The following is an 11453-nucleotide window of genomic DNA, read 5'->3' as shown; positions in this document are numbered from 1 at the left end:
AACACTTCTTTTCTTCCCTCGCGGCCATCGCACACCGAAGCACAACCGCGAGAGGATCAAGAAGACTTCTTCTCCCCAAGTGACTTGATTATCCCATTTCATCTAGACATTGCATCTCGCCTCATGGGGTTGCAGCATTCATCACCTTTAGAGCGAAATGGAGAACCTTTGCAAAAGTCTGATGTCTTGGAACTGCAGATGGCTCTGGATGACTACGCGGAGGGTTTGGTTTACTCTACAAGACAGCTTTTTATGCATGACAATAGAAACATGGTACAACAACTCCAGCAGGGGAAGGATGTATCAACCGTCTTGTTGTTTTTGCAGATGCAGCGGGAAATGCGACAACTTAACGGTGACGATTCCGCAGCCAAAGAGCGGGAACTCATTCAACGTCTCTCCGACCATCTGGAAGCGTAGCATTGGTAAATGTCTACGTGATAAAAGGAGGAGGAGAGGATGGTATCGTGTTACATTATTTAATTTGTTCTTTATGGATATTGGGTTTGAATACCGCTTCCTTGTTATTACTCACTGCATAAGCCACAACCTCCCACCATCATATGTCTGCTGTTTTTCCTTCTTTTCATATATAATTACTTCTTGCTTGTCGGATTGGGGAAAGGAGGGATTTCTTTGGAGACGGTTGTGCTTTTTCCTTTTCTTTTCCTTTTCTTTTTTTTTTTTTTTTCTTCTGTGCGTTTCTTATTTTAACAGGAATAGAAGGTTAGGGTAAACAATTTTCCCCCATTTGATCAGCCGCTTCGAGGAGAGAAAGGGATAAAGAGGGAGAGGGGGGAGGAAGTTATCGCGCGCAATGAACCTGACGGACGAGGATTCCTCCACTTACCACTCACACGGCGCGTGCACGCCAATTTCTCCCTCGAGAACACCCGAATGGCAGCCTGTCGCTTCGGAGCAAAATTTAGATGTTTTTCCTTCTTCTGCTTCTCCCGTTCGTAGTCTTTCGAGCTCGGCGTCTTCAACAGCGGAGGCGCAGCGGAAGAAACAAAAGAGTCCCTCCGTTCGGTCGAATGACGGCGAAATTCATCAATTAGAATTTACGATGCACCCGCTGCCGGATTTGTCAATCCAGGGCCGGGAGTCGACAAAGGCTGGACATTTAGGACTCTCAAATGGGGAGAGGACGGATGAGCATCCGCATTCAGGGGGGAATGACGATGGTACGTCATCTATAGAGTTTGCAATAGATGACGAGAGCTTCCGTGAATCCAAATCGCCCATATTGAGTGGCTTTCAATTTGTGCAAAATCCCTCCGTCACGTTTCGTGAAGCCAGTGCGCCGCCTCAGTGCAGTGGCGGTGATGGTGATGCGAAGCGCACTGCGGAACCCAGCAATAAACACGGCACAAATTTGGCCAATGTCTACGAGAATAATAAATACACTCAACGGCGCGGCACTGAAACCAAAAAGAAAGCGAAAGAAATGTTGAAAATCTCTCCTTGGCATCTAGAAGAAAAAACAATGAACACTTCTTCGCATACGGGGCAAACGTCTGTGGAGAGTGGGAGCCTTCGTCATAGTGGTGAAACTGAAGGGGATATTCAAGGGGCAAATCGTTTACGGCGTAAGGAGAAAGTGGAGCCACGGTCCCAATGGAGTGGCCGGGGAAGTTGCGCCTCCAAAAAGGGTGAAAGAAGGAGTAGCCACGGAGAGAAAAGTAACTCGTCACTTCCTGCTGTGCCCACGCGTAGTGCCTCAGATGATAACAGACCCCGGAGGAGACAGGTGTCTAATGGTACATCTTCTGTGCGCTCCCACTCCTCGGATTTCACCCCGAAGCGCAGTCTACGGGCTTCCCCTCGTCGTGGTAGGGCATTTCTTTATCCTTGCCGTGTACAAGAGAGTGCCAGCATGCCCCGCACACACTCCGCACCGTTGCGGGCTGTGGTCGCCAATAGTCCGGCGTTGGACCGGTTGAGACGGCGTCGTACGCTGGAGTCTTCACAGCGGGGGCGAATTAAAGAAAAGGAGGATATTTTGGCCATGCTGGATGATGAGATGGAAAATATTTGCAATCAAGTTAGAGAGTACGACATGATAACAGAGTACGAGATGCTTCGAAGCCCGTTTGAGCGCTTGTATCACATGAACAACCGCCGTGATCGAGACGAACGCCGCTGTCGCATTTATCATTACATGAAGTTGGAGGAGGCCAAAAAGCGTTTGATGGCAGAGACAGAAGAAAGTGCAGCGCGGCGTCGCGAGCGGCTGCTAAAACGCGAGCAGCGTCGCGAGGAATTTTTTGACCGTCTCTATTGCACGACCCCCAACCGGGTGAACAATAGTCAACTTAATTCTTTTCAAACCACACGAAGTGGAGCTAGTGCTGTGAACAATGCCTTGTTTCAACGTCTCTATAACGAAGGCGTGCAATCCATGGCGGAGAAGCGGGAAAAGGCACGACGGGCAGAACTAAACCGTGAGCAGAAGGAGTTGGAGGAGGCGCTTCATGCCCGAATTCTCGCCCGACTAGAGTTAAATACACCACCGGGGCGGTTATTAACGCCGCGGGAGCGAGAGGTAGAAGCCGAGAACATAAAACACAAACTTATTCAAGATCCCAACCAACTGCGGGAGTATCTCAAGACGAGTCGTCTCTCCAAGGAGGAGGAGGATGCAATGGCGTGGCGACTCTCTCGACAAGGGTACAATAGCGCTGCGAAACTTGCAAAACAAAAGGAGGAGAAGGAACTGCGGGGATGCACGTTTCATCCCACGACAAATAAGAATTTTATCATACGAGGTGGTTGGGCGGCTGCAAGGTACAGTAAGGCCACAGTGGCCTCTTTGTCGCGGGTGAAGAAAGACGAGTCCAAGCCGTCTCCAGCCAATTCTCCGCAAAGATCGGGATCTCGCATTCAAAAAGTGGCCTGTGAGCAATTATATATGAAGGCCCTTAAGCAGCGCGAGAGACAGAAGACTCTCGTTGAGGAGGCAGATAAGCAGAAGCGACTCTCACTCTTGAAAGCCAAGCTGAAGGAAGACCATCACTTTCGCCGACGCGTAGAATTAGATCCATCGTTGGCCCAAAGATTTATGGCCTCCTTGGTAGTGTAAAGGACGGTAGATTTGTATAATCTGCTTAATGGCATTTGCTGTTTTTTTTTTCTTTCTTTTCTTTTTTTTGCCATGCGGGATTTTGAAACGGTGAAATATACGGCGTGTTACTTTTGCACTGACAGGGTTGGATGTCTTCTTTTTCGTGTTTTTTTTTTTTTTGCTGCCCGCCTCCAAATCATTTTTTATGCATGGATTTATTGTGCACCATTTGGTTCAATTGATTTTCTTTTGAAGTTCCTCATGCGCGTTGCAGAGAAAAGAAAGGTGGAAGACAGGAAATATGATACAAACATTGAGTTTTTACACTTTCCCCCCGCTTTTTTTTTTTTTTTTTTGAAGGTGAAGTGCTCATGTCAAAGGAGGGAGGAAGGGGGGGATTATCGCGTCTGGCAAATATTTGTTTGGGTGGTTTTGTGCATGCATGAAGGCAATCGTGTGATACACTGTTTCTCTTCTTATTATTTTATTTTATTTTATTATTATTATTATTTTTTTTTTTGGGGGGGGTGGTTGGGGTGTAAGGGCTGCTTGTAGGATACCGAGCGCAACAAGTGTTGTTTAATATGAGGAGTTGGTCCGGGTTGCATGCGTTTCTTTTACCGGCGCAATTTTCTCGGGCTGGCAGGAATGGGGCAACACTGTCGCAGCGCTATGGGTGCTGTGGGCAGGGCGAAACGGTTCTCACAACGACTGCATCGACAACTGTCTCGCGAACGCATCGGGACCCAATGGCAACGCTCACGGACATCTTTAGGGCTCATCCGTCTGCGCTTCGCTTGCATCGAGAGCTGACAATTTGTGTCGCGAACGGGGAAGCGGAAAGGGCGGCGGACCTTGCGTACGTACTTGCGGAAACGGTCAAACGTGTCTGCAACCAAATGGGAAGCGGGACGGAGCAGAACACAAAATTGACATCTTCTCCCACACCCGCTGACTCTTCTGCGGCAGAAGCAGGAATTGTTGCGAAGGAGTACATGCCTCCCATGGGGCCTGAGGACGTTGAACTTTCCATGGAAACGACGCGGCGTCGTGTTCTTGAGGAGAATTCTGGCGACGTTGCTGAAGCGTTCATCAAGGGGGAGAGCGAGAATACTTCTTCAGGGAACGCACACCCTGCCTTGTGTGATAACCCGCCCTTCTGGAAGCAGCCGACTGCGTTGCGTGTAACGCTGCTGGAGGCCGCCTTTGAGTTGACGCTACCCGATGGCGGTGATGCCGAGAATCCACTTAGCCCAAGAAGCACGGAGGTGGAGGAACACGAAAAGAGGAATATGGCGCTCCTGGACGAATATTTGACGCGAGAGAAGAAACGTTGGGAAATGCAAAAGGGAGCTATTGGACGTGCTGTGCTCACGACGGCGCAACAACTTGCTGTCACGCCAGAGGATCTTCACTGTGTACTGGAGGAGACGGATAGCACCAGAAATGTTTCGGGCCAAGATGGGTGCCTCCGTGTCCTGAAGCACTGCAACTTAATCATACGGGGTGAAACACCAGAGGTGGAGCTTATGGCGAAGAATACGGCCGGAAGTGTGCGGGCAGCGGCTGAGGAGGAGCTTGAGGTACTTGTAAGCCGTATGGAGAGAAGTGGCTCCCCGCTCACGCCCCAAGAGAGGGAGTTGGCGCTCTTTGAGCTTGTCATGACAAAGAGTAAAATGAGGTACGTTGTTGGCCTCCATCGCGATTTGCAGATGGCTTTGGATGCGTCTGAGAATCTTCGACGAGCGGCTTCACAAAAGCAACTTCCGTCCGGTTCGGAAGTCTTTACGCAGAAGTTAGTCGAGAAACTCAACAAAGTTGCGGCGGATGGCAGTGAGACGAGTGCAGAAGATTTGGAGCTGATCGAGTCTCTTTCTGCCCCGGTGTTGCCTTTTACTTTTATGCTGAAGATGTGCCTGTGGTTTGACGTCCCTCGAGATGGGTGAAGCAGCCCGCATGCCACATCTTTGAAGGGACAGGGCGGCAAGAATAATGAAGGTTGTGTACAATTTCCGCCTTGTATTCCTAATCTTCTTATTATTATTTTTTATTACTTGCTTCGTGATGGTGTTGCTGTTGTCTAACAGATCTTCTTCGATGCAGTTATTTTCGGGTCTCTGTTTGTATTTGATTTGTTGTTTTGTGCGGAAACTTTTCTGTTGTTGTCTTTTTTTTTTTTCTTTACCCTCCCTTCTTTTTTTTTTTTTTTTTCTTCTATCGCCGGAAGATAACACCGCCGTGACGTGCGACTGCGTGTGTGTTTGTGTAGAGAGAGAGAGAGAGAGAGTGCGGCCTCTCCCTGTTTTTTATGCAATTTTGTGCCCCACTCCCCCCCCCCCCAAAAAAAACAACAACAAAAAATAATAATAAAACGAAGAAACAACAACAAATTTCATTTTTTTTTTTTTTTTTTTTTTTGGTTTTCTTTGGCAAAACAAATTTGATTGGCCAACATGTTGCATAGGCGGAGAACGTCTGTAGGCATTCGGAGGGGGACCACGGCCGATGAGGTGAAAATAGCTGCGCTTCGTGGGGCGATTTTGCCCGAGATGAACAACGGCCTGCAGCGAGTTGGTCACACGATTGTCGTCTACAAGCAAGACTTGTACCTGTACGGCGGCTACGGGCCTAAAAATACCTACTCAAGTTGCATCTTTTGTAACGTTAAAATGACCTTGCAATGGAAAGAAATTCGTGGTGTCGGTGTGGTTCCAAGTGGGCGTGCCAACCACAGTGCCGTCATGCACGAAAAGAGGATGATTATTTTTGGAGGGCACCGAAATTTAGAGGTTTTTGACGATATGTACCTTGTTAACCTTGAAACAATGAGGTGGGAGAAGGTCAACTACGAGCGAGCTCAGGGGCCTGGCCCTGTTTTTTCACATGCTGCGGTGTACGTGCCGCCCACTCAAACAATGATCGTTATTGGAGGATTTCATCAGCGTCAGCATAACATGTACATTGCACATTCCTTTGATATTAGACACCGAGTGTGGACTGGAATTCGTGGACCGGACTCTGTGGACCCGCTTCATGTTCAAATGTGTTGTGCGGCATATAACACTTCTTCAAGCTCCATTATTGTCGTTGGGCTTGTAGAAAAGGATGTCTTGCTGAGTTCTTCCCGTGAAATACCCAGTGTGTTCAAGATGAATGTTCATTCCGGGGTGTGGGTGGAGGTCAATACGCCAGTCTCCCTGGATTCCCCTATCCCTTTCCGCATGAGTGGCGTGTGGGAGTATTTTCTCCGGGAAATGATTAGTATGGGGGGCGTCTATGAGGATTTGTGCGAGGAGTGGTTTTTCCCACTGGTTTTAGCCCCTATTGAGAATTTTATCTTTCGGAAGAAATTGGAAAGGATTTCTTCTGGAGCAGCGACCGATACGAAAACGCGGTCAAGGACAAAGATGGCCAGCTACGGGTTTTTCAAGCTGCAGTTTTGTGACATGACGTGGTCCATCATCCCCGTAAATTTCCCCAGGCGTGTGGTGTCGGAATTGACAGCGCGCAGGGCGTCAAGGTCCGGCTCCTTGGCCAACTTACAACCACTTGGCAGACGGTCCAAGAAAGTTCCCCTGCGGGAGAATAAACGAAAAATCCCGTTCTTTTCGGTCGGGGGTGTTTCACGTTTTCAGCGGAAGTACGCCTTCGCGGTGACGGACGCCTCCGATACGCGTGAAGGACGTACCGGCTCAAAACTCATCGTCATGCACGGTGGCGTTACTACGGAGGATTACGTTATGTTTCTTTTCACCCCGATCTTAAAGAAGCGAACGACGTCCGTTCCCACCTCTTCAGACTCTTTTTTTACCATCAGTGAAGCCGATTCGTGTACCTACTCACACAACTCACGTTGTGGCGGCAGCACGGATCAGTCCAGCATGGGGTGGGATGATGATCAAAGTTTCTCTGGGAGCGATATTTTTCGCATTATTTCGGGCGAAAAGAAAGTGGAGAAATTGTCCTCCCGTGACGATATTGCGGATTCCAACATCATGGTGGGCCGAGCGCATCGCATCGGGAGTGACCCCACCCTGCTGCCGCTGCTGCCGAGCATCCGTGGTTATAACAATTCGCAGCGCTTTGCACTCCTCTATCATCCTTTGAGTGCCGTTCATAGTGACAAACTTTTGCCCGACCCGACATGCCCTGTCGCTGTGCTGAGCAACGAATCCGAACTGAAGACATGGGCGGAGAACTTCTACGCGGGGACGAGGCAGTGGATCGCCGCGAAACTGGAGGTGACGCGGAGGGAAGAAAAGGGAGCACGTCGCAAGAAAAAGGGAAGGGAATCCTCTCGGACAGCGACGGAGGAGAGTGACGAAATTTCCTCCAGCAGCGAATCGGAGAAGACGAAAGACTCGGGTGGAACACAGCTGTCGATCATGCCATCACCCTTGTACTCAACGACGGTGCAATCGTCCGTGACGAAGCCGAAGGACTTTTTTCTTGACAAAAATTTGGAGGTTTTTGATTTTAACAACGTAGAGGTTCGAAGGGCATCGTATAACAAAAATTCACCCTTTCTATTGCCTGGTGAGATGCCTGAGAAATTTAGTAGGCTGCGTATGTCAGCTAGGCGAAAACAGGCGGTTCAACGAACTCCCTCGACAGTGTTTCAACGATTCTCTCTGGGGCATATCACAGATGATGGTGGAACCACTGCGTTTCTCCTCATGACTTCTGCTCTCGCGCGCTTTAATGACGGGTCGTATGAGTCGGCACGGCAAAGGGCACTTATTCGATGGCGGTATCTTCGTGTGATGGTACTGAACGGTGAGGCGTACTTCATTATGCATCGAGTTAACCAAGAAGAGACAAGAGTGCGTGGGGTTGACGTTTCAACCACTTCAATGCTTACACTCGCACCGGAATTACGCACCAAAGGGTTGAATCCTAACAAAGTTTTTACCAGACCCATCCCATATACCGTCCCAGCTAAGTCCAGCGTTGCACTTCGGTCCTCTGAAGTTACACCAAGCGGACTTGTGGCGTATCACTGCATCAACAATATCAAATAAAGACCGTAAATGAAAGTTGTTTGATATTCCTTGTGAAGGCATTGCTCAACGTGTGTGTTTCCCCTTGTATGTATTTAATTACTCCAAATGTAAATATGCACTCATATTATCACTATTACGTGGAGGGAAAAGGATATGATATTTTTTGTTTTCTCTCATTTTACAAGAGAATTGGACTTTTGTAATGGATACATATATTTATGTCTGCTCTATGTGGCATTGAAGTTCTTATTACTTAACAGTGCCGTGTGATTTTCGGGGCGGACGAATGAAACACAAACACACGGACATACATTACATACACGCAAAGAAAAAGCATAATTTTTTCATTATTTAAGGCACTTTGCCCCCCAAATTATCATTATACTCTCTATTATTACTTTCCATCCTCACCTCATTTTTTTTTTTGTCTTTCTTTGTTTCCACGTGTATCATTACGGAATCCCAAAAGGGAGAAAAAAGTTGTTGTAATTATCTACGTATTCAGCGTTGCATAGATACTTATTTATATAGATATAATATAAATATAAATATATATATATATTGCTTCAGCTTGCATGGCTGCCATGGCTCAAAACAGGTTAAGCTTGGAAAGCGAAAAGGTCAATGCCCCTTTGGCAAACCGCCTGCCAAAGTTAAACCCTGAGCGTCAACAGACACCTGAGCCACTTGAAGAGCCCGTGACACCGGTGCGATCAGCTCGACGGGGATTACGGTTGGATTTTCCGACAAATTCTCATCCCTTTTCCAATTCGCCGGTACGCGAGTCAATGCGAGCAGCACGTGGCAGTCACGTTATTCGAGCTGACAGGATTGGCATAAGTGAAGATTACCATTTCCCCTTTTATAGGGGGAGTTATAGGAGGTCCGGGCTATTCAGCAAGAGTCATTCTAACTCTTCAACTCCTCATCGACGTCCAAGTCGAGCGGTTTCGTTTTCATCTCGGAGAAGGGAAACAATTGACACTTTCGAAAACGCCTCCCGTAGCCCATATGTGGCCCCATTGATTATTTCTGATAATGAATGGCCTTTCAAAGTAAGCAGCGGCCGCAAAGCGCCCCATCGTAAACACGAAGAAACACTTGAGTCGATGCGAATGCGAACAAATTCTGTTCCTATATCCTCTTTCCGCGACAGTCCTCGTGGTTCGGGGAACTTCTCAAGTTCGCATCGGCACAGTTTTTTTGTCTATACTGAGGCAGACGAGAGGAAAGAGGAGGGAACTGAGTGGAGGACATTTGTGTCGAACGTGTTCCCACCGCGTGATTCGTCGGAATCCGCCAGCGGTGCAAGGAGATCTCAAGTTTTCAGGAGAACGCCTTCCAGAGGCAGAGAAACGGGGCGACATGCAACACCGGAAAGAGTTCTATTTCGTCTCAACGAGTCCGAAGCCATTCGAGTTTTGGACCATGCGGAGATCTTGACGGGGAGGAGCGAAATGCCGACGCCGGATGTGTCTGTGCCCAACGCATGGGGTTCAGGACTGGTCCCTCTTCGGACGCATGAAGTTATTCTACCAGAGAGGACTAAAAAGAAGACGGTGGGCGAAAAAATGGCTTCGACCGTGAACGAAAATGTAAGATCTCAAGCCGAAATCAACGTGGGGACTTCAGCTGCGGCGGGCGGCGACTCCCCACCTCCTGTTGAAATGAATCGTGGAGGGAAAAATGCGGACAATACGACTTACCCAAACGTCAGCGGCCACAGTCCCAACACTGCCCCCATTCCAATTCCTGGGTTAAGGGCGGATGGCGGTGCATCGAGTCGTGGTTCGCTGGATGGTAAAAGCGAGCCGAAAGGGAGGTCGGATAAACTTTTACCTAATTCGACCGTGCCCACCAAAGCGGGTACGAAAGAAATGGAGGCTGTTGGAAGTACTACGGCGGGTGCATCGAAACCAGCGCGTCAGGGAGTTTCATCCTTTTCTCTTCCCAAAATGAATGAACTCCATTCGAAGGTTATGGAGAAACTTTCCGATAAGATGAATGAATTGCGTGGAGAAAATGCCGCGCCGGGGAGAGAAATCCTGGCGACTCACATCCATTCTAAAGAGAAAGTGCCAGCCTCTGCGCTTCCTGATGGAGAAGAACGTCTGGATCCATCCATGGCAATAAGATTTGTGGCTGGGGACAGTGCTATGTCGGGAATCACAGTTACAGCAGGTGAGGGTGAGGAGGAAAATCTTGTTGGTTTAAATCTCGAAGAGCCCTTAGAAGCCGCTGTTTCTTCCGTGGGCACTTTCTTGAGGACGTTGCTTTCCTCCTCGAGTGACAACAAACGGGAGCTCGTTGAGTTGCCAACGGCCGATATCATGGTAAGCTGCCTCCTGGAGTTTTAAACGTGGGACCCCGGCATGAGTAGCAGCAGCGAAGTCTAGGGACAAAACAAAAAAAAAAAAAAAAAAAAAAAACAAATGGGTAGAAAACACCCGAGGCGAAGATTTCTTTTGTTTTTTTATTTTTTGGGTGTCTTTTCTTTCTTTTTTTTAAATTTTTATGGAGGGGTAGAGAAAAAACAAACCGAAAAAAAAAATAAATAAATAAATAAATGGGAAGGAGGGGGAATGGAAAAAGAGGAGAATGGGGTGGGGAATTTATTGGTGCATATTTATTTTGACTGACGGGTGTAAATTCTCGTCATTGTAGCATGAAACCAAAAGGACCAATTGTCTTAGTTTGTTTGGGAGTATTGTGAATACATATATATATATATATATTTATATATGTGTGTGTGTCTACTGTATTACTTTTTTTTTTTTTTTCTGGCCTGCGGGATGAGAGAATACTTAAAGACGATGCAATTATTATTATTTTTTTCCGCCCGCTTTATTTTCCATCGTTTATTTATTTATTTATTATTTATTGTTATTTGGTTGGTTGTTTCCCTTCTTGACGTGGGCTGTTGGCTGGTTCTTGTTGCAACGGAGCCTCCTTTGTTGAAGAGGAGAATCCCTTCCTCTCCTCATGCCGTTTATTTTTTCCCGTAAAAATATATATTTGGGAAATGCCTCTTCGTTACTCGACATGTCTCTTCCAGCGATGATAACTGATGGTGGACTTTTCTCTTTCACGTTTGCGCGGGGAAAAGGAGAACGGTGTTGTGGCAGGTGGTAATCCAGAACATATTGACATTGTGATGACGCATGAGAGGGAAGCATGAACTATGTTATGATAGTTTAAGCAGACACATAATAAAACACTAATAATATATATATGTATAAAGACGGCGTGTTCTTTCACCACTCTCTGTCATAGTCTTCTTCTATTATTGACTGCGGCGTTTTACTTTCCTTTCTCTCTCTTTTTTTTTTTTTTTCTTTTTTGTTGTTGTTTTTCTTTATTTTTGCTGGGTGTTGTATGTTGTTGTT

The 11453-nt window shown here is 47.3% G+C and overlaps 5 protein-coding genes across 5 annotated transcripts, besides 15 other annotated features; all 5 read left to right on the top strand.

Annotated features, from left to right (window-relative positions):
• Nucleotides 1-11453: part of a sequence feature (heterozygous, Esmeraldo-like haplotype) that runs on past both edges of the window.
• Nucleotides 158-736, top strand: Tc00.1047053509599.100 (uncharacterized protein; the record flags this gene model as incomplete). Its single annotated transcript, XM_811074.1, has 1 exon — nt 158-736. The coding sequence occupies one exon, from the start codon at nt 158-160 to the stop codon at nt 734-736; it is 579 nt and encodes a 192-aa protein (XP_816167.1).
• Nucleotides 653-694: a sequence feature (A-rich).
• Tc00.1047053509599.90 (hypothetical protein, conserved) lies at nt 818-3082 on the top strand (the record flags this gene model as incomplete). Its single annotated transcript, XM_811073.1, has 1 exon — nt 818-3082. The coding sequence occupies one exon, from the start codon at nt 818-820 to the stop codon at nt 3080-3082; it is 2265 nt and encodes a 754-aa protein (XP_816166.1).
• Nucleotides 3124-3151: a microsatellite.
• Nucleotides 3541-3575: a microsatellite.
• Tc00.1047053509599.80 (hypothetical protein, conserved) lies at nt 3649-5010 on the top strand (the record flags this gene model as incomplete). Its single annotated transcript, XM_811072.1, has 1 exon — nt 3649-5010. One exon carries the CDS (start codon nt 3649-3651, stop codon nt 5008-5010), a length of 1362 nt encoding a protein of 453 aa, XP_816165.1.
• Nucleotides 5232-5278: a sequence feature (A-rich).
• Nucleotides 5332-5351: a microsatellite.
• Nucleotides 5460-5492: a microsatellite.
• Tc00.1047053509599.70 (hypothetical protein, conserved) lies at nt 5518-8085 on the top strand (the record flags this gene model as incomplete). Its single annotated transcript, XM_811071.1, has 1 exon — nt 5518-8085. The coding sequence occupies one exon, from the start codon at nt 5518-5520 to the stop codon at nt 8083-8085; it is 2568 nt and encodes an 855-aa protein (XP_816164.1).
• Nucleotides 8588-8629: a microsatellite.
• Tc00.1047053509599.60 (uncharacterized protein) lies at nt 8643-10424 on the top strand (the record flags this gene model as incomplete). The annotated part of the gene is made up of 1 exon (XM_811070.1): nt 8643-10424. The coding sequence occupies one exon, from the start codon at nt 8643-8645 to the stop codon at nt 10422-10424; it is 1782 nt and encodes a 593-aa protein (XP_816163.1).
• Nucleotides 10468-10500: a microsatellite.
• Nucleotides 10527-10573: a sequence feature (A-rich).
• Nucleotides 10612-10635: a microsatellite.
• Nucleotides 10781-10810: a microsatellite.
• Nucleotides 10925-10949: a microsatellite.
• Nucleotides 11372-11430: a sequence feature (A-rich).
• Nucleotides 11437-11453: part of a microsatellite that runs on past the window's edge.

This window comes from Trypanosoma cruzi, genomic scaffold, assembly GCF_000209065.1.
Source record: "Trypanosoma cruzi strain CL Brener 1047053516289 genomic scaffold, whole genome shotgun sequence".
Lineage (NCBI taxonomy): Eukaryota > Euglenozoa > Kinetoplastea > Trypanosomatida > Trypanosomatidae > Trypanosoma > Trypanosoma cruzi.
Note: the sequence above shows the minus strand (reverse complement) of the source record. Positions and strands in the feature narration are given on the sequence as shown.